The sequence below is a fragment of the Maniola jurtina genome, chromosome 8 (genome assembly GCF_905333055.1).
Source record: "Maniola jurtina chromosome 8, ilManJurt1.1, whole genome shotgun sequence".
NCBI lineage: Eukaryota > Metazoa > Arthropoda > Insecta > Lepidoptera > Nymphalidae > Maniola > Maniola jurtina.
Window position 1 is genome coordinate 10,158,000 of NC_060036.1, and position 26,865 is coordinate 10,184,864.

At 35.3% G+C, this 26,865-nt stretch overlaps 2 protein-coding genes and 1 long non-coding RNA gene across 4 annotated transcripts; 2 read left to right on the forward strand and 1 right to left on the reverse strand.

Annotated features, from left to right (window-relative positions):
• Window positions 1-1,532: 1,532 nt before the first annotated feature.
• Window positions 1,533-4,716, forward strand: LOC123867847 (methionyl-tRNA formyltransferase, mitochondrial). The gene is made up of 5 exons (XM_045910144.1): window positions 1,533-1,745; window positions 1,816-2,022; window positions 2,829-2,962; window positions 3,353-3,520; window positions 4,055-4,716. Exons 1-5 carry the CDS (start codon window positions 1,579-1,581, stop codon window positions 4,414-4,416), a joined length of 1,038 nt encoding a protein of 345 aa, XP_045766100.1. The 5' UTR covers window positions 1,533-1,578; the 3' UTR covers window positions 4,417-4,716.
• A 486-nt stretch (window positions 4,717-5,202) lies between these two features.
• On the reverse strand, window positions 5,203-26,091 carry LOC123867846 (glycerol-3-phosphate dehydrogenase [NAD(+)], cytoplasmic). Of its 2 annotated transcripts, none has more exons than XM_045910143.1 (9): window positions 25,759-26,089; window positions 24,976-25,153; window positions 23,586-23,726; window positions 22,615-22,722; window positions 21,436-21,582; window positions 19,618-19,801; window positions 16,723-16,876; window positions 14,820-14,912; window positions 5,203-5,512 (listed from the first exon to the last, which is right to left on the reverse strand). In XM_045910143.1, exons 1-9 carry the CDS (start codon window positions 25,809-25,811, stop codon window positions 5,497-5,499), a joined length of 1,074 nt encoding a protein of 357 aa, XP_045766099.1. In that variant the 5' UTR covers window positions 25,812-26,089; the 3' UTR covers window positions 5,203-5,496. The 2 variants fall into 2 exon arrangements, with proteins under 2 accessions (XP_045766099.1, XP_045766097.1); XM_045910141.1 differs by lacking the exon at window positions 5,203-5,512 and adding an exon at window positions 10,911-11,091 and having other exon boundaries at window positions 25,759-26,091.
• Window positions 5,519-8,591, forward strand: LOC123867861. The gene is made up of 2 exons (XR_006796521.1): window positions 5,519-6,656; window positions 7,185-8,591. It is a non-coding gene; the product is annotated as an uncharacterized LOC123867861 (long non-coding RNA).
• Window positions 26,092-26,865: the final 774 nt, after the last annotated feature.

A 26,865-nucleotide genomic window follows, 5' to 3' on the forward strand; every position in this document is an offset into this window, starting at 1 on the left:
TTGTATGAAAAAATTATCTTGAAAATGTGAAATAAAAATAGATAGGTTTATATGTTATATTTCGTCATTTTATTTCAACTAACCAATCTACTTACTTGAGCAGCTGATCGATTACGAAAAACTAATAATCCCAATTGCTGTGACTAGCTAAATAAGTTGGCTAATCAGGGTGATTGTGATCGTTAGCTGTCTCGCTGTTTGCATCGTCACTAAACTTCGACTCAATAAACTATTGATAAATTGCTATAATTATTTCAAATTCCTAAATTAGGATTTCCTGCCACATCTCGAACCCATATGAATCTCATACTCCCGCTTCTAATACTACAACACCACGCCACGAGAACGTCCAAAATATGTGGTGAAGGATTTAGCGGGAAATAGAATGATGAGGACGGCGGAGGGCCGTGTTTGGCAGCGCGTTCTCATTTGTGATTTGGCCTATGCCAAGCGAAATTATTTTCACTGGACCTTAACTCACAATGTTTTAATACATTTCTAAAGTTACCCGTGACCACTGTGCAGCGCACGTTACATTCATGCTTCGTAGTCTGTGCATTCATACGATTGGTGGCTTTTTGTAGTGCCAACCCAGCACAATGCACTTCGCTAATGTCTCTGCCACTGCTGCCACTTGACTGTTTGTCAGTGTCAATGTCATAATCAGTGTGACCATTGGTGGCAGATTCCTTCTATTTGGGTGTAATTAGCTACTTTTTAAACGACTCCAAAAAAGGAGTTCATAATTCTTACAGCCCGTTTTTTTTACTCTGACAGATCATCATAATAGCACATAAGATCACAGGTAATGGCCCACAAAATGTTTCAATGTTTGGAAGATGTTTATTTGAAACTATCAATTCAATAATAATATTAATATTTCAAGATGTAACTACTTCTCGGGGCTTTAATCTGAATACCTAATCAAAACATGACTAACTATTATATTTAAGACATTTTCCTATGGCAAATACAGCTCGAATAGCGAACTGCGAAAACAAGCGAAGACTTAATTGTGGGATTAGCTGATGGATACTGAACGCTTGCGAATCCCTTGTAAATTACAACTCTTTGCGCGAAACGCTCCTCATTATATGTTGTCTAAATAGATAGGTACCGTAAAACGGGGTGAATAGGGACGACACTGAACTTTACTTTTCATTTTCTCCGTTTTGCCTATGAAAATTGTGTAGTCTATATTTTAAAACTTGAGTCTATCTATACTAGTACGTTTAGACAAAATACAAATCATCGATGAAAACAGTCAGTATATATTTTCTTTGAAAAATAGATACCTACCGAAAAGTTTACTTTGTAAAAGTGACAACTCCTCTATCCCAAATAATGTACCCTGTGATCTTAATTATTCACCTTTGTGACTCTTTCTTACCAATTCACTCGACTCGCCCTGACAATAATAATAATTAATGGGCCATGACCACAATTTGCCTTCACTACCCAGTGAGTTACAAAAGCCAAGCGTTGAAGTTTGGTAGATTTCAGCTGATTTTCAACCGGTGTATGGTAGATTCTCAATTTTCGCGATGGTAACACTGCGCACAACAATCAATAAATATTATGATGACAAGTAAAGTTTATAACCTAGCACCCCTAATAAATAAAATAATTTTGAAAGAAAAATGTTCCTATTTACAAAATATTCACCATAAAAGATATTATAATGTCCTTTTCTTTGGTTCGGAGGCTATTGCGCTAAATAGTTTACAAAAGGTAAACCAATTCAGGTATGTATAGAAACTGTTAAAAAATTGTAAATATAAATTATTATCAGAATTAAATGTTTATTTTTCATAGAAAAAATGAAAATATTGTCAAACGCCTGGATCTAGTTACGGCAAATAGCAGTAAGAACAGGACTTTGATAGAGAAATATGCACATGCTGAAAATATAAGGATATTGCAGTGGCCACGTTTAAACATCAATGATGGTGAATATGATATAGGATTGATCGTAGCCTTTGGCCATTTAATCAAAGAAGATGTACTCAAGAAGTTCCCTTTGTAAGTTACTTAGATTTTTTTATATAAATGGATATATTTAGTATATTTGGGACCATGATAAACAGAACTGCAGGAGTATAAAGTGGAAGCTGCAGTGTAGTGCTTTTTTTAATTAACTGTTGGTCTACAACCCTTTAAGGAATTCATTGAAATTCTGTTTTTAATATGAAGGGACAAAAATATTTTCAGCGATTTAGCATTTTGGTAGTAACACATTAGTGCAAGTTTTAGAGTGTGTACTGCTGTTGACTGTCTTCTAGCTTGGATTGTTCTATTGTGTCAAGTTTTTATATCCATACTAATATTATAAATGCGAAAGTGTGTCTATCTGATAGCTTTTCACGGTGCAACTGTTTAACCGATTTTGACTAAAGTAGGTATAGAGTTAGCTTACAACCCGGGCAACGGACATAGGCTACTATTTATCCTGGAAAATCAAAAAGTTCCCACTGAAATTTTAAAAACCTAAATCTACGCAGACTAAGTCGCGAGCATTATCTAGTTCTATAATAAACGTATGTATCTGTAATCTGTTAATAAGTCACTATTTCTCAAAAATGAATATATATTTGACAAATTACAACATTCATAACTTAGTTATCAACAGCTTACAGAGAGATTGAACACTACAACAACATATTAGACTGCATCATTTTCTTTCTTGTTTGGGGCAGTGCAGGTCCCCAGGCTACCTGTATCACTTCAACCTCCTCTGATCCATTGTGATCGCCACCAACTGATTAGACTGCATTATACTTTGTGTTCCATACAAGTAATATGCTATGTGTAAATTGTGCTATTTACAGAGGAATGATAAATGTTCATCCGAGTCTGTTGCCGCGCTGGCGTGGAGCAGCGCCTATCATATACACTTTGCTGCATGGTGATGAAGTTGGTGGTGTTTCCCTTATGAAAATAAAACCAGATGTCTTTGATGTAGGCAAGTGCATATTCTGTAAAGTAATTAGTTTTCAACTGCAGTTTCACCTGACCTAAAAGCAGTGTTCCAAAAGCTGAATATTTTTCGACATACTATATGTTATATGGATAAATTGTCAACAAAGGCAGTTTAAAATTAAAAACCAAATACAAATTCTTGTCCTCAAACTCAAGAACTGAAGTATAAAAAAATGATTTTGTATTCGGTTGATGGTCAGCTAATAAACTGTAAGAACCTCATCCAAAATGGTTAAGTTTTTTAGTGATGTATTAAACAAAATAACTTTGACCTACCGTATTCATTAATCAATTAAGACTGCTTATTATATCCAACTGATTTATTCAATATTAATAGCTGTTTATGTGATTTGATATCAAATATTTATTCCAGGTGAAATAATAAGTCAAAGAAGAGTATCGATTCCCGAAGATATAAAATTACCAGAGCTAACCCAGCAACTGTCAGACATTGGTGCAGAGATGCTCATTGAATGTTTAAGATGTTTGCCCGCCAGCCTAGAAAACACTCAGCCCCAAAGTAATGAAGGAGTTACATATGGTAACTATTCTCCTAAAATCTTGAAGATTAATGTTTTTTTAATAATAGAAAAATAACCTTAGAATGTTAAGAAAAGGCCGAAATCGATAGAGTGAACCTTGATTTTGTTCAGACTTAAAAGTTACATAAGCTTAAAGGTTTGAGCTCATGTAACTTGAAACTAAATATTTGTATGGAAATCTGGCAAAAAAGACAGACACAAATTATAATTTCCAGCATGTGCCTACAAAATCTCGTTGAGTTTAATTATTTAATATCTAAATGAGAATCAAAGTACATTTGTATTCTAGGTCAATGGGAAGTGCTCTATAGGTTTTCATGACAGACAACAAAGTGATCCTATAAGGGTTCCGTTTTTCCTTTTGAGGTACGGAACCCTAATATCTGCCATATCCCTTCCAGGTTAGCCCACTTCCATCTTAGACTACATCAACTGACACTTACCACCAGGTGAGATTGCAGTCAAGGGCTAACGTAGACAAGGACAACGTGAACTGAAGGCTTTTAATTAAATATTAACTTTTTCTGTTTTAGCAAAGAAGATAAATAAAAATATAAGTATAGTAAACTGGACTGAAAACAGCGCGAAAGAAGTTTATAATTTATATCGCGCCATATATGGACTATATCCTTTAACAACCAAGTTTAGAGACAAACAAATGAAATTGTTTGATGCGTTTTTAGTTGAAACAGATCCTGAATTCAACGAGAAATCTGTTGGCACCCTAGAGTACTGTGAAAACACCAAAGCTATTCGAATATTATGTAAAGACAAAAGATTTATTTATTTCAAATCTCTTAGAATTGTAGGCAAAAGAGAAATATCAGCTTTAGATTTTTATAACGGATATATTAGGAACATTACATTAGATAAAAGAAAATTTGTTATAAATTAGTATTGTAGAATTAAAGACGTTGCAAAAAAAATATTTTTTTTTTATTGTTCCAAAAAATATCAAATAAGTACTTACACAGCTACCGTAATAAAATAAGACTTTGAATTTTTGTCTATTCAAAGACAGAATAGAGATAATTCCATGATCAGCTGTGTATTACGCCTTCACAGTCACAAGGCACAGGTATAGGTGTATGTGCCACTTAAGGTGCACTAGGCGGGTCTGCCCCCGAAATTTAAATTTAATTTGGTTTTTCGTAATATGTAAACTAATACGACAAGGCAGGCTTATGGCATTCTAATAGCGCCAATAGAAGTATCATCTCCACAGGTATATATAAAAATCAGTGTTCAGTTTAAGAAATTAGTCAAAATAATGAGTTTGACGTGAGTTACTCACAAATTAGTCGATACTCTAATTTCTTAAACTGGACACTTTCAAGTAAAAACTTTTATATAAACCTGTGGAGATGGTACTGCTATTGGCGCTATTAGAATGCCATAAGCCTACCTTGTCGTATTAATTTACAAATAGCGAAAACCCAATTTGAATTTCGGGGGCAGACTCGTCTAGTGCACCTTAACCAGTAAGGCCAGTTGTTATCCAATTAGTGTTTTTTTTTTAATTATTATATAAACAGCTAAACTTTTACCTATAAATAAATAGTTCCTAAGGCTAGAACATTTAAGATACAACTTACTAAAACCCTAATTCTAGTAATAGGTGGATATTTACACTAAAGATTATAGATGTATTATAGTTGTATGATGATTATAGATTATAAGAATATATATGTATTGTATATAAATAAATATACTTATTATACATAGTAAACTGATACTACAAGACAAACACAATATAAGTGAAACATTGCTCCCGGTTTGTTACAATAATATCATAGATAACATAAAATAAAATGGTTTGTGTGTAATTTTTTTTATAAATAGGTATCTATACAAATAGGTATATAATAAATATCTAAAAGATATATACAAATGTAACAAATAGAATAAATAAACATAATAAAATACATGTCATGTTAATGTGAAGGAGATATCCAGCGTGATTTCACTTTTACACCTAGGCGACTCTATTCCTGTAAGAGAAGATAGATATTTAAATGTATATAGGCAATAAATAAACACGTGATTATACTATAGGTATAATACTTAGAATCATTTAGACTATAATATTCCATAAACAGTTGTAGAATTCGTATATAGCACATACTTTTAACAGTACTAATATCTACTCTTTTCTAATACAAAATAGGAAATTACTTAATTTAAAGAAAAAGTATTTTTTCTTAATTTCATTGGAGCTTTGTCAAAGTATGCAATGGTGTGTTTCATACTATAATCCAGAATAATTTAAATAATAATATCAGATTTTTATTTTGAGCACAATTTAAGATATGGAAATGAGCTGAAATTTGGAAATGTGGAAAGGAAACGAAAATAATATACACAGATGTATGAAAACATGATATAAAACCTTTTAATCATTCAATATTTTTTTAGTACTTAGCTGGTACATCTTTACTTAGAGCGGCTGCAAATCTGCGACTGCATAGCGAACTACAATCTTCCTCGGTCAGCGCAAACTGAGCAGCAAAATGCTCAGCACTTCTCATTGATAAATGATAATGAACTAAATCACAACTAAAATAGAATTCAAAATAGCGTGCAAGAGCAAATCCACAAAGAATTACCCCTTGTACGCTATTTTGAACTCTATTTTAGTTGTAATTTATTTAATTATTATCAATTCATCTATGAAAAGTGATCTAGCATTTGGCTGCTCAGTGTGCGCTGAACCTCGCCTTATGATTTTAGTGAATATCATGAATGTAAAGTAGACAGCTGCGGACACTTTACTGTGTTGTGATGTGTTGCGACTGTAGTCTTCGTCACATACTTCGCTCTGCAATGCCCGAACGAGTGAGATCGCAAAGCATTGGCTAATTTCAGTTCAGTACTTACTAGTTTGCGACTTTTTACAGTAATACAACCGAGGGACCTCGTGCACTAAGCGGCCACGACCACAGCCAGTGACCGCAGCGTCCAAGTAAAATTATTACACATCGCGCACTTGGCTTTATCTGGCTTTTGCGGCTATTGGCCGGGTCGAGGCCGCTTAGTGCTTGAATTCCCTAAAACCTATTACTTGTATATCTAAGGATCGAATAATCCTAATATACTGTCAGTGAATTAGTAGGTAAACTACTTAAAAATGTACTAGTATGGAGCAATCCTTCAGAGTTTATATGACCGGACAGAGTGCAACGAACCGAGCCTCGAGCGTCATTGCGCTATAGCACCACGACAGATAGTTGCACGTTCATATAAAATGCATGACTCCTATCATCTGTTGCATGCACCGCACACACCGCAACAGAGTAATGTGTTTGCACCTTAACTCAAAGAAAGTAAACACAGAAGCCCGTTTCAACGTACGAGTAATATCTTACCTTCTCCGCTTAATTTAGCTAATACAGCAATGCGATTTTTTAACTATCCGAATCCTGAAAAAGTAAGGGTTGGTACAAAAAACAAGGATAGGCTTCTGCTTTTCAATGATAATTTTTATAAATCACATTTGTATTATGAATTATGTATACATCGATGGAATTATGTCAATGTTAAAAATTATGATTGATTTTTGAGAAAAAGGTAAGTAATATTTTACAAGTTACAACGCATTCCGCAAAAATGATTTAAATAATTTAGAGTTTCAATATTTATGTTTATATATAAAAAATAAATAAGTAATTAAACAAAATTAAAATACGTAGATATGCATTATTATCAATTTAAAAATACGTAATTAGTGAAACCTGCACTTTTTATAATATCCCAAATTTTGCATTAAACAATATTTGATAATATTTTTGCATACCTTACTAGAATCAAATAAATAGGTAGGTACCATTTAAAAGGATGAATCTTTGTTCTAAGCTCTAGGGATTGACTTTGACGACTAGCTTTATCGATATTTTTGTAGGTAAATAACTAATAAGAATAATAATAACTAACCAAATACCTAATATATAAACCAAATATATAATATATAAACTTCTTACTTTTCTAGTAAGTACATTTAGGTCTTTTTGAGCCATTTATTCCCCAACATTTAAATATACTAGTCTAGCCTAGACACACGAGTATTATTTGTAGCAATAAGCACTTAATTTAAACAAGTTCAATGTTAATAGGATTTATCACTAGAATAACGAACTACAATTTAATTCTTACTTAATTTATTTAAAAAATCCCATTCCTTCTTATAGATAATTTTTAGGCATTGACGAACACCGCGTGATTGCAACATGTTTACAGTGGGTCGTAGTTGTAATACTAGAACTCGACAAATCCATTCACATTATGCTGTCTACTTCTAAAAAGCGGTTAGCTACAAAAGAGTTACCTACATATCACCAAAAAACATGAAAAAAACTAAGTTAAACCCTTGATCCCGCCTAGCATACTTTTTACGGATAAGGGAGCCAACGGGATAACATATTGTATTACCAAGCCGTCGCTGTCCGTCCGTTCATATGTCAGCAGGCTGTAACTCATGAACTGTACTTGATACATAGCTAGACGTGAAATTTTCACATAGTGTGTATTTTGATTGCCGCTATAACAACAAATAGTAAAAAAACCAAAAATATGGGTCAAAACGGCAGCCATGCAAATTAAGAAAATTCAAAAGTATTGTATCTTGTACGGAACTCTTCGTTTGCAAGTCAGACTCGTACCTCCGTTTTGCTGTTAACCTCTTTTTAGAAACGCGGCAGCACTGCAGAGCGCACCCAGCAGTCTTAAGACGCTATAGTGCTTCGTGTCTACCCTGACCTTTATAAGTAGATGTTTTTGTTTTATTTGGTATTATAATATTATGTTCTGCCAAAAAAAAATAGCGTTGTTAAAGGCCAACAAAAATACTTACTCTTATAATATTAATAATAAAAACGATCGATGATGATATAACAGATTGCCGTGCTTATGATATGTAGAAAGACGTTTTCTAATACAAAAATACTTATATTACTTTGTAACCATAAAACCAGTAGAATTTAATATTGACGTACCGGCCAGTTTCTTCATGAACAACTAAAGTAATCAGTAAAAGTATTAACTTTTACTTGACCATTACTGGAGTTTAGGTAAATGTGTTTCTTCATTCAAGCAACAGCTAAAGTAAAAGTCAAAGTAGTTGCCATTACATACACGTCACAGTTTCACCAAAAAGTCGTGGCGAGTTTTTTTTACACATGGCAGCATCGTAATATCACTGTCAATGTGTCAGTGTCAATTAGTATAAAGTGTGAAACTTGGTGTGAAATATCTCTATGGTGCCAAAGTACTTTTTAAAATAAAAATTCGTTTTTTTCTTACATACTGATTTAAAACCATTTTCAAGTTTAAAATATTTATTATGATGGAGCTTTTCGGAGACGAAAATGTGGACGTAAACTTGACGTCTAGGTATGTTATCAGCATTTCAATATTAATCTATATACTAATAAATAAAATTGGAGTGTCTGTCTGTAATTTCGAAATAACTACCTCATATTAAGCTCATATGGTTATTTGAACGATACCTTAACTGAATCACACTTTTTAAAATTTTTGTCTGTCTGTCTGTCTGTTTGAAAAGGGTAATCTTCGGAACGGCTGAACCGATTTTGACGGGATTTTCACAGACAAATAGAGGATTGACCAGGGAGTAACATAGGCTACTTTTTTAACCGAATTTCAAAAAGGGAGTTGTGTTTTTCTACCTATGTACACCGAAATTTCCGAGATTTCTGATCCGATTTGCATAATTTTTTTTTTTACTCGATAGAAAAACTTTGCGACATTGTTTCGTAAAAAATTTGGATTCCAAATCCTCAATCCTGATGCTGCAGGGGACCTGACCACCAAAACTGATGGGATTTAGAAACTGTCGGTTATAAGTTGATTGATATTGAAGGTATCTAGACCAAGTAAACACTTTGTTGTTGACCTCGAGGACCCAACTCCTCAACCCTGATGCTGTAAGGAATTACATTCATAAAGCCTGGTGATCCCTCGGGATTTTTAAAGGATCATCCGTTTAAATGTTTTTCTTGGTACAAAAACACGTTACATCCCGGGGACGGGCTATTACGGATAGGCTATTTTTGTCCTGAGAAATTAAAACTTCCCACGCGATTTTTATAAACCTAAATCCACGCGGGCGAAGCTGCGGGCATCAGCTAGTATATATATAAAAATAATACAATCAGCGTCGTCCCATAAAAAATGATCCTTCCGAATATTTAAATCTTTTACGCCGATGCGTTAAATAACTTATAATATGTTCATCATCTGATGAACTTGAACTTTCACTTGAAGATCTTGAAAACATTTTGATACTTTAATTAAGTACAATCAATAAGTAGTATCAAATAAAATGATAAAACTCGGTGGAACCGTGAAATACTGTTGAAAAAATAAATATAACCTAAAAATGTTGACAAATGACAAGTACTGTAGCTTTTACAGCAGCCTATTGAGCAGTAAAAGTTAAAGGTAAAAGCAATAGTAAAGGCAACAGATTACACTGTGAAGAAACAAATTTGACCGTTACTTTTACTTTAAGCCATTACTTTGGCTGTTGCTTGCAATGAAGAAACTGGCCGGTAGTCATTTTAACGCAAATAGTTACATAAAACAAAGGTGGTATTATATTGCGTAGTGAGGCTGGGCGCATACTTGATTTATTAAAATTCATTTAAGTTATAATTAGAAAACGTCTGAGGCCTTAGTCTAACTTTTCAAGTCATACCACTTGGGTGGGTTATAAAAATCTGCCAAAGTATGGAGTTATCAAATTACGTTAAATTATATTACGCCCATACAAAAAAAGACAGATTTATCTTAAAGCCCATGTCACGTTGTTAACTTGAAAACTTATACTCAGTGTGAGATCTATAGAGCGTTTGACTTTGCTCAGAATTAAGACAGTTAAAACGAGACAGCGCTATTGACATATTAAGCCCTAATTCGCACGAGCGTAAAAAAAGCGTTGCGTTAAAACCCGGCGTTGTGCTGATAATAAAAAGTGTGCGTGAAAAAAGCGTTGACGTGTGAACAGATACTTGGAAATGCATTTGTCCTATTTTGAATTAAAGCTCTCGTGCAAATGAGGCGTTAATGTTTCGTTTTAAGTCTGACTTAAGTCTGAGCTAAGTCAAAGTGCGCTCTGTAGATCTCAGCCTCAGTGCCCTGAGCTTTGAGTAAGTTAAAGTCGTGACACTGGTGTTATGTTAATCTGTCAAAATTGTATGGAGATATCAACTTCCGAGGTTTACCTTTCCATGAACGTCCATACTAACGGCCGAGATTAACAATAATAATCAATCTTATCTGTAATCTGCCGAAAAATTACTTAGCAACGCTGTAATATGCCGATTTTTCAATGTTGCTAACTAAGTATGATCGACAAATTGCAGTTAGATTGAGATTATTATTATTATTGTGAGCGTAAATGACATTTAGCCTAACGCTCATGTCACGTTAGTTAACTTGATAAATTAGTAAATTACACTAAGGGCTCTGTTGATGAATGTGCAAACTGTGCAGACGCGATGCGATCATGGAGGCTTCATCAGGTCACAGAGAACACTTTGGCGTTACTTGCGGCCTAGAATATTAGTGAAATGTCGTTATTCAATGACAAGTAAAATGATAAATGGATAGCACCTATATTATAAATGCGTGTGTTTGTTTGTTTGTTTGTTGGTTTGTGCTTCAATCACGCCGCAACGGAGCAATGGATCGACGTGATTTTTGCATGGATATATAGTTAAAGACCTCGAAAGTTATACACTCGTAAGCTGCTTTACAATCGAATTTCCAACGGGATTTGTAATAATTGAAATCCACGCGGACGAAGTTGCGGGCATCAGCTGTTACATTTATAAATGCGAAAGTGACTATTTGTTACCTTTTTAGGGTTTAACCAATTTTGACGTTTAATACAGAGATAGGTTGTACCTATCTTGGAAATTTACAAAAGCTACTTTTTATACTGGACAATCAAAGAGGTCTCACTCGATTTTTAAAAATTCTAAATCCACGCGTATTCGCGGGCATATTTCAAATAAATGAAATATTTTTGAAAAGACAATGCCCGCGACTTTGTCCGCGTGGATTTAGATTCTCAATAATCCCATAAGAACTCTGTCCGGGATAAATAATAGCTTATGTTCGACTCCGGGATCCAAGCTATATTGGTTCTTTTCATCAAATCGGTTAAACGGATGGGCCGCGAAATTGCCCGACAGACTGACACACTTTCGCATTCATAATATTAGTATGGATGAATGAGAATAATTATAAAATGACAATTCATTTCCTGATTTTAAGCCTTAAACTAGCATAGCACAAAAACTTATTCGTTGTTTAGATCTATTAGGTATAAATACATCTACTGATAAAAACAGTCGTGCATTCAAATAATTATTTATTAAAATTGCTAATAAATAAACAGAACAATGCAAAAAGCAATTTTCAAAAACGAGCAAAAATTATTTGTTATAAAAATATTGTTAATATTCCACTCTGGAATGGCAGATTTATTCCTTTTAAACTTGTTAGTAAATGCTTATATTTTTAGGAGCAAATCTGTAAAATAGAATTAGCGTTGTTAGCAAAAGCGAATTATGAAACAAGAATGTAAGCTTTCTACTAAGCTACTCTATTTATTCAATAGTGCCAACCCATGCCCAAGGGAAACTCAAAGCCGATTTCAGACTTATGCCCAGAACATTCGAATTTTGACGAGAATGTCGCCGAAATTCGGTATGAGACGAGGGCGTTCTTGTCGCTTCTCGAATGATCTTCTTGTCTGAAGCCAGCTTAAGAAATAGAAAACAAGATGCAATAAAATATGGACTTTATTCAAACTTAACATTATATAAACAATCACTATACACTACGAAGAGACGTGCAACATAACTATATGATATAAAGAATCAATATACATGTTAACTATATTACATACTATGTCCTATAATTATAGGCATTGTACTGTATTTTATACTACAATCAACATTCTATCAGTTTATGTCAACAAGCACTCTATAAAAATCATGATTTGGTAGATAAAAGACTCTGAGAGATATAAAAACAATAATAAATGTTTGATGGGCTAACACTACATCAAAACGATAACAGAGGTATTAGTAATAAAGTACATAGGATACATATTATTAATAACACATGTTAACAACTTGTTGTTGCATGCTTTTTTATATAGAAACACTCAAAAGCTCAATCGAAGTACCTAGCGACTACGTAACAGTTTTAAAATAGTCTAATAGCTCACAGTATTTATAATTCCAACATAGAATCTGTTCCATCGACTTTAGTTTATAGGTAGGTAACATTCTATTTCTATAATTCCAATAAGGGCCGATTTTACTATCTTTTTCTACTGATGAATAAATTATGACGTTTTGACTTCGAGATTTCTAATACAAAAATTGTCAAAACACCCAAGGGTTAATCGTTATTCAATTGAAAAAAATAAGCTATCCGTAAATACCATAGGCTCTTGGACTAGCACGCTATTAAAATAGATACGAGTACATATTATTATCTAAGCAATTAGCTATTATAGTTTGCATCATGGCGCAAAGTCTGTAACCGACACCTAATCTCGTTTAATGCTGGTGTTATAAATAACATAATAACTCTGGCACTGCATACAGAACCAACAGTTATCTAGTTACACTAGGCACCCTGTGAAATGTACAATTTTACATTACGTGTGGTCAGTTGCGGCTATATACAGCCGTGTTAACAAGAGCTGGCACGTATAACACATTCATACATTGCGCTTGTGTAGTGTAAAATATGAATAAGCAGATGTGTCATGAAAAGACTTTAAATCTTTTTCGCACGCGGCCAAGCTCATGAGCGTGACTGAGAAAGTTATTGTTTTATTTTTACCACTATCATAAAAAACATCGTGATTTTTGGTTTTCAAACCATCGGTCAGTCTAAATATTTATGTATAATATATTTATATTTCCTGAAAAAATTAAGCTCTTGCAAAACATTAAGAGGACAAACTCGTGAAATAGTGTATAATGTTTTTTTTTTTGCTATTTCATACATCACAATAAAAACAGTGATAGCAGTAATCTTTTTATGAAGGATTTAATATTTTTATGAAGGATATTATTTACAGATGATTATAAGTACTTATAGCGTAAAAATATTGATTATATTGATTTCAAAAGTCACGGCACGCAGCTCGCCAAAAACAGTTGGGTCGCAACCAAGTTAAAACAATATACATAAATCGATTTTCTTAAAACATACTGTATAATAAAATTGCGTTTGTGTGAATAACTGACATATTGTGACAGGCAAGCTCTTGTTAACCGACCACGTGTGGTATTTTGTTTCCAATTTAGAATATTTATACTACCTATCAATAACAACATACCCATCAATCATTCCTATTCGTTTATAGTCAAATAGTAGGTAATCATAAACAAGATATTTTGGCACAACAATGACCCGTACAAATCACAATCAAAAGTACAAACGTACTCATTAATTATTCAGTTAGATTGTATTATGGACAAATATTTAAGAGTTCTAATTTTTTCGGTCTTTTTAAATTCATGAGGTTGGTGTAGTGAAACTAACAAGAACGGTTAGTGAATAGCCAGTGATATAAATTTAATGGAAATATGTAGTTGTAAAGGAAGGGCTGAAGTATTTGCAATGCTTACATAAGGTCCAGCTTATATAGCAGTGGCATAAAAGTGGAGTGGACATAGCATTATAATTTTCTTTAGACTTCGCCCACTTCGCATAAAACTTTGACAGATCTACTTAAACTGACGATCGCAATCACCTTTGACTTTGACACGCCGACATTCTTACTATGAGCTAGAATGCAGTTGCAGCAAGATTACAATGAACAGTGAATTACAACAATTGCGACCATCGCTAAATGACAATCACAACGTTCTTATTAGCCCCTAGTCTGTCTAAAGAAAGCTGAGTGTTGTTTTTTGGTATTTTAAGAAACCTACAATCAAAATATTACTTAAAAAAATATCAAATACGTTTATTCCTAGCTAAAGGATACACGATCTATGTTTTTTTGCTCGCCATTTCTCACTCTTAGCTTTCACAAGACGGACTAAGGTCAAGTCTTCGAACCAAATGTGATTGTGTTCGCGACATGTCTCCGCCACTCGCTACGTCTATTATAAACCGTACCTTAGATGTCTATGTTTATTTACTAGCAACTATAGCATTTATCACACTAGGGATTTAGTACGTAATCTAGTCTACGTTATTAACGAACGCTAAGGCTAGAAAGCGAGGCGTATAGAAATCTCTTACATATGCTCTGGATGGCTTCGGATGCAGTCGATAAAGTCGCTAGGCTTCAGCTCGCCTCGACAGATGCGGAACACGGCGGTGAAAAGGGGGAATCTGAAACATAATATTATGTACGTACAGTAAATTAGTTTGCGCAAAAAAGCGCAACCTAACACCGAATAAAACCGAATTTACACCAATGAAATATAGACCTCATTGCTTGACGTTAAGATTTCAAACACAATAACAGATGCTCGTGCTATCTCGCTCATAATTATTCGCGTGTACAAAACGGACGGACGCGCGGTATAACTGGCTGAGATATTTTCGCGCCATTCAAAAAAAGATTTCTGCGCAGGTACATCGGGTTAACGTATAAAAGTGGACGTACTGTAAACTGAAACGTTTTAAGTAGTTTTTTTTCAATGAAAATAGGCTTGCGAGTTACGCTTGACTACAGTCATCCCAAGCTACATGGTCGCTAATTATATGGGCCTCATAAGAAAGCTCAGTCACTCAGAGATAATAATACAAGCTCAGCGGTACGATCATGATACTGGTCGGGCTTTCGCAAAGGATACAAAACCGACACTATAAAATCAGTGCCGGTTCGAAACTACTTTTAAAAAGGAGTAAAATCTAAGTATGGCGCTTATCCTTAATATTTTAAACAATACGTAAAAAATAATAAAAGCAAGCGAAGCAAGTGTGTTTTTTTTTCTAAAATATCAAAAAGCCAAGAAGAAATCAAAAATAATTTTTTCCCCTTATTTAGTACAACCGAGGCGCCTCCGGGATTTACGGTAGGGCCTGACTAAAATGATACAAATGAAGACAGCCTATTTAATATATCACGCAATACAGTTATTAGCATCGAAAGGTCGATATAACGCTAAAGGTAATGACAATGAATCCAATATGTTTCTCATTGACCTTTAGGTATGTCGTGGATAAAAGCCAAGAGCAACTATTTCGGTTCATCTCAGTTACATCACATTCAGTGATTATCTTGAACACGGGGTCACATCACTGTATAATTATTATTTCCGACGTACGTACGTACCTATACCCCGATTGCTATTTCGACCTGTCGCGTACTATACCTATATGTATAAAGTACGTCCAAAAAGGCAAGAATTTCTGCAAATTGGAAAATTATATAAATATGTACTTTCATTTCTAACTTACGTTCCTAAAAACATTGTTCACGATGATATAAAATCAACGTGGACAATGTTATTAGGAACCAACTCGAAAATTTACTCTAACGAGTTGCTTGGAATTTTCCAACGACCCACATAAGTACGAGTAGGTACGCACTGGACGAGTCACTCGAAACAAAAATTTTTGCAGGCTGCAACTCGCATTTGCTTATATTTGACAGTTTCATTGAACATTATTTTTGTTTCAAATAGCCTAGAAGGGCTAATTTAGATTAATGGAATTTTCATACAAGGTAACTTTCAAAACCTTGTACAACCAGTATAGTTACAAAGGTATGCGGACGCGGTCATTTGCCTAATATACAAAACAGATTCCACAATTATTATTTCGGGTGTAGATGCAAATCGAAAACTATTTTAAGCAAATAAATATCTCTTGCTCTACCGATGAAGGTAAACATCGTGAGGAAATTGGCATGCCTAAGAGGTCTTCAAAGTGTCTTTTTCTTCTTTTCTTGTTCGGTGGCTTTTTATAGTGCATAATGCACTTCTCCAGTGCAGCTTGAGAGTTGCACATACTATGAGATTGGTCGGTAAAAATATGCCAATTTTCTGAGTATTGTTCTAAAATATAAGGTTCAGAATGTTCTCAAAGATGTATAAAGTCTACTAATCTGCACTTTGCCAGCATGTTGAACCTAAGACCCGTGCTTGGTAGTGTGCCGGCGATAGGTTGAGATGATGATGATGATGATACTAACTTGTTTTCCATATTTTTGTTGGCAAGCATGTGGTTGACCTCCTCCGCGGTGATGGGCCCCTGCAGTTTCTGTCCATTGAGCATCTCGTCTTCTAACTCTTTGATCGATCGGCCAGTTTTGACGAACGCCTCTGCCACTCTTCTATTCCTGCCACCTAAAATAATATGCAACATAATAATATTATACTTTCTTATGAATATTTCTTAGTCATAAGAAAGCTCAGAGTCACCAGCGGATGGAAAGCTTTGCTTAGAGCTTATCTACGAGATTGAATCAAAAAGGACGAGTTCCGTTAGAGAACCAGAGTGACCGACATACTCGTAGCTCAACGCATTGCGGATCTGAGCACTGAGCAGGGCTCATGTTTGAAAACTGATAGACGTTGTGGTGCCAAGGTGCTAGAATTGCAACCTCGCACTGCGTTGACAAACTCCCCACTAGATGGACAGACGACATCAAACGAATCGCAGGGATCCGCTGGATTCAGGCGGCACAAGACCGTGGCGTGTGGATGTCCCTACAAAAGACCTATGTCCAGCTGTGGACGTTTATTGGTTGAGGATAATGATGATTGTTATACTCCTAACTTACTGACTGACTCACCAACACCCAGCCCAAACTCTTGTATCTAGAAAGCTGTAGGTATCTTTGCTCCCAGGTTAGATAAACGCGAGCAGATAATAGTGAGCTCTATTTATATTTTTTATCTAATATAAACAGAGTTTTATACCTAACGACCAACCCATATTGATATGCAATATGTGGCCATAGTAACTTTCATATCTTTATGCAATAAATAATAAATAATCAATCACTATCGCTTGGGCTTTTGATAAGCATCGCAATAACGCTTGTAAGTGCCAAGTAAATTTAATATCCCGTGTACCAGAAATCGATCCACATTGTACTCATAGACCTATATTGTACTGCAGTTGTTTTTATTACATTTACACCTACTCTAGAAATACATACGAAAATTAAATGGCATTAGGTACTGGAACCAATTACCATTTTTGATACGTTTTTATCTCGCTTTCTGTCGGTCTGTTTGTTTGTGTTTTTCTTTAGATAATAAAAATTTGAGGATGGATGAATCTTTGTTATACTGTTTTTACTTAAAGGTACGAGTAAATGTAATTGATGCATTCTCGTAAAACATTCTTATAAAACTCGTAAGTGGATAAGGCCACGGTCCCACGGCGTTGGGCGGGGCGGGAGCGGCGGCGGGAACTGAGCGATGATACTCGTTCAATACGCATTCATTGCGTATGCTGCGTTGTCATCTGCTCTCGCTGTTGTTCAGCGCAGCGACTCAAACACGGTAAAATGACAGCTACAATATGACGATCGCAATCACCTTTGATTGTTTGACGCTCACTCACTATTGGCTACAGTGCATTGTTGCAAAAAGAATACCATAAATTCAGCCAATCATAACAGATTGCGTTTGTAATAATGATTAATGCAGGTTTCCAGAATCGACCTGCGGGACGTTAGTATATCCATAGGTACAGTCAAAGGCCGTAAACCGTTTAGCACCTTAATGAGCATATTCGCGTCGCACAAATACCTAACGCATGTGCATTACCGTGCTGGTAATACACATGCGTTAGGTGTATGTGCCGTGTTTATAGAAAAAGGTAAGTGCGACAGGTTTTTGATGCAATAGTTTCGCAGAGTTGCTACTCGAATTCTGAGGCCGACTGTACATGTATAAATGAATGAATGCATATTGTATTAGAATTCCGCTTCTGCCCCGCCTCCCGTTGTCGTTGAGGCCGCGGTCATCGTAAGTCGTGTACCTAAAGAGCCATTTTCCACTTCTGAGAATTTACTGAAGTACAAGTATGAAATAACCTGAGTAATCTAGAACAAAACAGGAAGAGGATAATCAAACTGTCAGCCATTACAAACATTATATTAAATCAAAGCAAGAGCCCGTACCGATTAGTTACGAAAGCAAAGTCCATTTATTAAATCCAGTTTAATTTAATTAAAAATGATAATATAAAAAATAGAATAAGACAACTATCTGACCACTGACGAATAGCGAGAAACGAGTTGAGTTAAAAACTAGAAATAAGTTGACGAGCAACGAGAAGCGAATGTGTAGTTGGGATAGTTTTGTCGCTGGGCTATGAGAAAGTGCGACGGGGTAAGTCACTCGTCATACATTAATATCCCTGCGTAAACTGCGCGAGTGTTTTGACCGCCAAGAGAGCGCCAAACTAGTGGAGAGAGTCCTCGCCGGCTAGTGTACACTATCAGCGACGGAATCATACATCGATTGTATGCTTCTTTAGCAAGAAATTGTCGAGACCTAGTCGCTTCCTCGTCGGCGCACGGTAGGGTAAGTGCATAACTGATATAAATAATAATATCTTCTATTGTAATTATTGTTCCAAAGTTCTTTAATTCGCATGTAATATTAAATTCATACCGCATGATAAACTTTATTCGTTGCTCAGTCAAGCAAGTAGCAGATCCGATTTATCTATACCTACTAACCTATGCACTAAAAACAGTAGATAAATAATAATTAGAGTCGGGCGACATAGGTACAATAATTAACTGATAAAGGTACAAAATTAACACGAATTACCTACTTAAATTATTACGCAATACTAGATATACGTAGTTATTCGTTTTTAATGGGTCTCTCTGCATAGTACTTATTCTTCATTTCTGAGAGTTGTGAGCCTTTCCCATTAATTATATCATAATGGTAAGAGGTTTGTTTGAGAAATTTGAAACAAACAGTGTCGCGTATCTTAAGGTCTACCTTGATGGTTCTTTATTTTATTACGGAACCCTTAAAATTACGAAACGTACGTAAAACGAAAATTCGGTCTTGAAGATGAATGCCAAAAAAGGTGTGCTCATAAGACTACTCACCGTAACACGTGGTAATGAGATCCGCAACTCCACACGACTCGAAGAAGGTGCTAAGTTTGCTGCCCGGGTAGAACACGTCCACGAACTTGATCATTTCCATAAGCCCCAATCGGATGACCGCTGCCTTTGTATTGTCTCCAAAGCCCAGCCCATCTACGAAACCCGCTCCTACTGCTACTATGTTCTGAACAATAGGACGAAACAAAAAATTGAGAAACCCATGCTGATTTCTAAACTCTATAATGCGATGTTAGATCATAATATTTCTTGTTTGTATATTGTGTAGAAGCGGATTATCCACATTGACTTAAGGAACTTATATAATAAAAATCGGAATATCGAGTAGACTGTAGAGGCAGGCTGAGCTCACTTAGTCAAATCATCCGAGAAATATATCTACAGGCGACGCACCTTTTCACGTCACTTATCTCTTATGAGAGAAAGAGATAAAAGATCCATAAGTAGGTATTCTGTGACTCTACACTAGAATACTTTGTAATACCTTCCAGGGTACAGAAGAATTATTCCGTAAAGGTGTTTTAATGAATAGTGAGTTTTGTTACGATGCTAAAAAGTGCAATTCATCTCGCACAGCGCTGCGGCCTAAAATTTTAGGCACTGCTCTTTTTCAAAAGGGCGCGCCGCTGGTAATTATCTTCCCTAATAATTTTGTACTATTTAGTTTAGTAACTTGAAACTTCTAGATGAAGTCTTGATGATTGAAATTGGAAATTACTGTCATGAGAATCAAAATACATATGTTACTTAATATTACTTTAAGAAGCACTTAAACTATCTTATCTGAGCAGAGATAGCTACATATAGCGATGACCTACTATTTTAGGAGGCAAAGCGCCTTTTTGATAGAAATTAAACACTCTACCGACTGATTTTAGATAAATCGATACCATTTTTGTGAAGTCTTCTCATTTTTATTACATAAATAATAATAAACTCTTCTTTCTTTATAATAGGTAGTCTCTCTCCTTAGCACCAAAGTTATGAATTATATTTTTCTCTAGCTCCCTCTCACCATCGCATTTCGCTATCTCTATGTCAATATCTATGCCCTTTCTCATTATTTAAGTTTGTCTATTTTACTAAACTAAACATAGTTGTAGGAACAGTCATCCTCACGAAAATGATCTCTGACCTTAAAACTGCTGATAAGATGGTTTAAAGATCTATTGGGTGGTACGAAGAGGGGCGCGACGGCGGGTGTGCCTAATGCACGCAATCGTTTCGTCGTCAACCCTTCGATCCCGCACATTACGAGGACAGTAGCGTTAGTATGAGATTTTTACATCTCACCAACGTTGATAGAATTCGAGCATCGAAACACAATAAGGTCAGAGTAAAATAGACCTATAGATTCTTGATTTCAATTCGGCAATTCACTACCGCTGCTTTTAATTTAGTTAAGTTTCCGATTTGAGTACTAGATGTAAACGTCATGGACGAACTTAAGCTTTAAAACGTAAGGTCCATTTTACTTTAACGTTAAGATGTAGAATTTTATGCATACGCTAGGTCGAAACTTGGCCTTTGGCGCACTAGCGTGAGGCTCGATACTGAGGTTGAGATCTATTATATAGAGCGAACTTTGACTTTGCTTAGACTTAAGACACTCTTAAAGCGAGACAGCGCTATACTGCTGACATAAAACCGTCTCGTTTTAACTGAAGCTTAAGTCTGAGCAAAGTCAAAGTAGCTCTATAGGTCTCAACCTAACTCTAAGTGAAAAATACGTGGACACATCTTTTCCACTATCGTCCACAACTCTTTTAACTGAAACCATCGTAATATTAGGGTTCTTACCTTCAAAGCGCCGCAAATCTCTACAGCGTCCTCGTCATCCACGACCACGACTCGGAAGTACTCGGTTTGTATGATGTCGCGCATCATCGGCGCTAACATCACGTCCCGGCATCCTATCGTTGTTTCGCAGAATTTTTCTTCGGCCACCTAACAATTATTATAAGTGTAAACAAATAGGGGTTATTCAAGGGGCGGACCAACAAATTCCTGAAAGGCCGACAACGCATCGACAGTACCTCTGGTGCTGCAAATGCTCATGGACGCGGTAATCACTAGACATCAGGTGACCTGCCAGCTCATTTGCTCGCTATTTTTTATTATACTAAACCTTTATCTATTGTACTTAAAATGCACAATTTTGTTCCCACAGATGGGCAAAAGCTTTACTTTCACAGTACCTACCAGAGTTAAATTCATTCCTGGTCAATTCAACCAGCAAATAAAAGGTATTTAATGTCTGTAACGTAATTTATTATTACTAAGGTCCTAGACCTATAATTACTAAGTAATGTATCTACAATGTGCATAGTTCAGTCTGTGTTGCAGTTGAACTCATCAGTGATATAAGTGAAAATATTTTCATAAAAATAAAGGCATCATTTCATATAAAATATCGAAACACCTACGTACCTACGTAAACTTAAACGAACTTAAACTACTTCCAAAGGTTTCCTTTTCCAATGAAACCTAATCAGACAGTTAAGCATGTCGGAGCTCGTGTTTTCTACATTGCTAGTCTTTTATTAACCTTTAACCGCCGACGACCGAGATCGAGGTGCGGTACAAAGACCACTCGGTTTTCCGAAAATACTAGATTGTATAGTTTCCCTTTTCTCGACTGGTCTCAGTAGCTTCAAACTCAGTTACATACTCGTATTTTGCAACGCGGCAAATGGTAGTTGCCTCGACAAAGCAAAATTGGTAAACGATGAGTTCAAACCACGGTCTTTGAGACCGCACATCGGCGATCGCGTGACAAAAAAAAACATTTTGCAATCGATTTATAATTCAATATGATTCAAAAGCACTTATAAAAGTTAATTTTGATAAAAATCTATTCTATTGTATTCAGTGATGATCACTGAACTAGCAACTAACCCTGCAGGATATAATGCAGCCAAAGAAGACATCTTAAGGACGCTCGCGTTTAGTCACTATGGCCTTTAGATTAGAACTCACCTCTGAAGCGATATTGGCACCCATTAGGACAGCGCAAGGAATTTTCAGGCATCTCGTAATGATGTGCGAGATCAAGTCGATGCCGCCGCCTTCCGCTATGTCGAAGCCCTGCCAAGTAGATAATGAGCATTAATTTATTTAATATTATCGTCATCCACAGAGAGAACTTAATATAGGGCTCTCTCTGTTACGTAATCCCACACAAATTGATAAAGACAAAAAGTCAGTGGGCGTTAACGATTACAACAATTAAATTAAAAAACAACTAATCACAAACGAGCCCATGTTTTCCGTACTTGTTTCTCTTTTTGCCCATGACTCGACCGCGTAAATTTCGATATTTTTAAATCCCGTGGGAACTGATTTTCCGGTACAGTCTCAAAATCGGTTAAACGGGTGGACCGTTAAAAGCTAGCAGACACGCAGACAGACTTTCGCATTATATTATTAGGGATTCACTTTTATTTCCGTAACTTCATCCGCGTAGGTATGTTTTTGGGTTCTGTACCTCAAAAGGAAGCAAAATAATTGTATTGCATTAAGGTCATCTTACGCCAAGACCGAGCGTATCGTAGTAGCGTAAAAATATTTTAAGCGTTGCGTCGCGTCATCTCAAGGTTTTCGATTTGCACGTGAATAGCGAAAGGTTGGTCAACCCTGTTTCAGAATAGATATGTTAGTACTTATGAATTTTAGTTGTAATCTATGCTCTGGCTGGAACATTGAATTTTGCATCTTTTAATGTTTTACAACATTCAGCAACGATTGCGGTCTTCTCTCCTCTTACTCTTGAGTCAAGCTTTATTCAAATAAAATAAGTAGATTGTTCAGTTCAATCAGGCTTTCTAATCTAGCCCCATAACATACAAGCATGCAGCACTCAGAATATTATCTGGCTAAACCGAATGTGTATAGACACACATTAAAATCTAGTTAAATTGCACTTTAATAAAAAAACAATATTAGCTTACCTTGATAAGTGAAAGAGCAGCTGCTGTGGGCTTTATTTTTCCCAATAAGGTTGAACATAAGGTGCGAACAAACTGGTGGGGCACAACAAAGATCAATAGATCTGCATCCTTAGCTGCATCCACAATATCAGGTATGGCTACCTATTGGATATACATAAAAAGATTTTAATGCCATGAAAAAAAAATACAAAATTAGAATCATAGTTAATTAGGTTTTAAGTTAGAGAGGAGTTGCGACCGTATATTTAGGATGAAAATGGGAGTGACGCCCTCATCATGATCTTTATTTATAAAGCCTGCCACACACGTTTTTACTACTGAATATCCGCGTTTTAGAGCGACAGATGCAGTCGACTTATTATTTTGACGCTATTTGCAAACTGTAAAATACAACATTTACCACAAACGGATCTTGCGCATCTTGTATGCAAGCAGCTTTATATTGTGTATTTATTGTATTAGAATAGTTAAATAATTTATTATATAGATGATAATAAATTCAAGGTTCTATATAAGTAAACTAGTGGATGCCCGCAACTTTCTTGGCAAATACTGTGGGAAAAATCTATGTCTCTAACTATATAACAAACATTCATAATTCGCATTTATAATATGGGTAGTAAGTTATAGAGGTAAATTATTAGGTAATTATGAAAGTTGCAAGATGCATAGTATTAAAACTTCATAAACCATAAAATTGTTTTAGGTTGAATCATTTACACATTTATAAAACTACAAGGTCTATTTTCGCTTCTAAGACCTACATACACTTACATACATTTTATATTATAAAAGCCCAAGCTTCAGTGAAATTTTGAAGTTTTCTATGCCAAGAAGTGGTAAGGTAATTTTATGATAGTAGGTGTACTATATCTCAGGAAGCTTAATACAAGAAAATAATTGTAACAAGTAACAATGGCATTGAACATGTTTCAGTTGGGAAGTGGAGTAGTGTAAAAATAGATAACATGTGTGCAGCATGTGCTCTTTTTGCCAATCATTTGAATTTCCCCATATTGTGGTCTTTATGTGTATTATGTTGTTCCAAACTTTCATTAGCAGTAATTATTTATTGAACAATTGGAGGCTCCAATTCAAATACTTGATTAGTCACAAATCCTTAATTTAAAATCGGTACAACAACAGATCTTTATATTGGAGATTTGAAACTGATAAAAAAGATACTGCTTTAGGTTTTATCTGTTTTAGTATTAGTGATGTTTAACTTTAAAAATATTTGTAAGGATATGCGCTTTTAGCCTGCATTAATGCTCTTTAAAAGCAGCTAAAATGGAATTACAATTCTTGCATTGGAGCTTCCAATATACATATTCACTGTATATCATTAAAATTCCTACTTTCTTACATATCATTATTATATTCTACTTACAACATTGGGTGGCAGTTTGTGTCCTGGTAAATATTTTACATTTTCATGGGTTTCATTTATGATCTCTGTCAATTTCTTTCCTTCAATCATCTCTTCATATACCCACATGGTAACTTGGTCTTCAAAATTTGGAAGGCGAGCTGCATTGCGCCCAACTATTTTAGCAATCGCTGAACCCCTAGTAATATAAAGGAAAATTGAGTAAATAGTTCACTTTTTGGTAGAGAAGTGAGCTGTGAGCAGGTCCACACAGGTACAGTAGGTATGAAAAGGCAAGCTTGAATCCTACAGTATTTCCTACAATGTTAATTTCTTTGAATAACAAAAGGTATGATACTTAAATGTAATATATTTTATTTAGTATTAAAATTAAAATGAATTCGAAATGCATAGAGGTACTATAAACGGAAAAGTATGTCTGTCTGTCTGTCTGTCTGCTAGCTTTTCCTGGCCCATCCATTCAACCGATTTTGACGAAATTCGATACAGAGATAACTTGCATCCCAGGCAACCTTTTTATCCTGGAAAATCAACGAGTTCCCTTGGGTTTTTCAAAAATCTAAATCCGCGCGTATAAAGTCGCGGGCACCATATGGTTATACATAATTTATAAAATAAATACCTATTTCCTTTGTCACTATAATTTAATGAATAAATTTTTATTCAAAAGACACTGTTTTCTTACTTGTTATGTCATCGTTCTACACTAAGGTCATGGTAAACAAGGTAAATACACTTGGTGCTATTTTGTAATATGTTTAACTGAAACCACTGAAATCTTACCAATTTCCTGAACCGACGATGCAAACACGATTTTTTATTTGTTTCTCAGCCATTATTATGGGTTCAGACAAGATAAAATATTACGAACTTTGATTTGATTGTAACTAAAACGTTTACCGCGTACACAACACGCGCTCGGACTCGGCGTAGAACCACTGCGAATATATCGCCTATCGGTAACTTTACTCTTTAGCCTTCACGTTTCAATCAGACTATAAACGTGCATTCTTTCTACGATACACGTTCTTTTCAACTTCAACTGACAGAGAACGCAGTCCTTATCAAATTATCATCCGACGTTCGCAAATCGCCATTGCCATTTGCCTGATAACGTTATCAATCAGTTATCAGTGTTTCCACTTTCCACTTACAATTTTGACTTTACCCTAGTATCTGTAGGAATTCGCTTTAAATAATACCTTAAAAAAACTGAAATACATAAATTAGGATAACTTTTAGTCTCATTCAAATAATATAATCAAACATATTTTTATTTTTTATTAGGGATGATGTCATATTAGTCAAATCCGTGACTTTTATCAAACGTCAAAACGCTTCAGAAGAAGCAGGATCATCAATTTAAATCTGGTCACACTAGTATGAAGTGTCATCTTTGAAGTGAAGCTGTCAACTATTTTTTAAATTAACTGGTTTTATGGCTCTGGGTTCTAGCTTTTTTTTTAAGCCTGGTAGTTTAAAAAGTTGTCAACTGCAACAACTGTTCGAATAGACCATAGACTGTTGGATTCATTTGGATTGAGCAGAGACCAATAACATAGGATTGTCCCTTGTGTTTGATTGAGATCCAGAACACAGAGTACCTACACGATCCAGAGCCATTATATTATTATATGTACCTATCTTTGATCTGGACTTCGTCTGTGATAGCGTTTGCTGGCGCGCGTGCTGTGCTTGTTTGGAGTGTTTTTTTTTTTGTTAAGAGTGGCTGGTTTTTGTGTTAGTTGGTGTTTTTTGGTGGTGGAACTGACTGGGAAGCGCTCCAAAGGGGCGCCGCGCGTATGTCGGCGGGCGCCGGCGCAGACGGAGTCCATACTTGTATAAATTCAATAACTTGAAAATATCACAAACTTGACATTGGCTAATCAG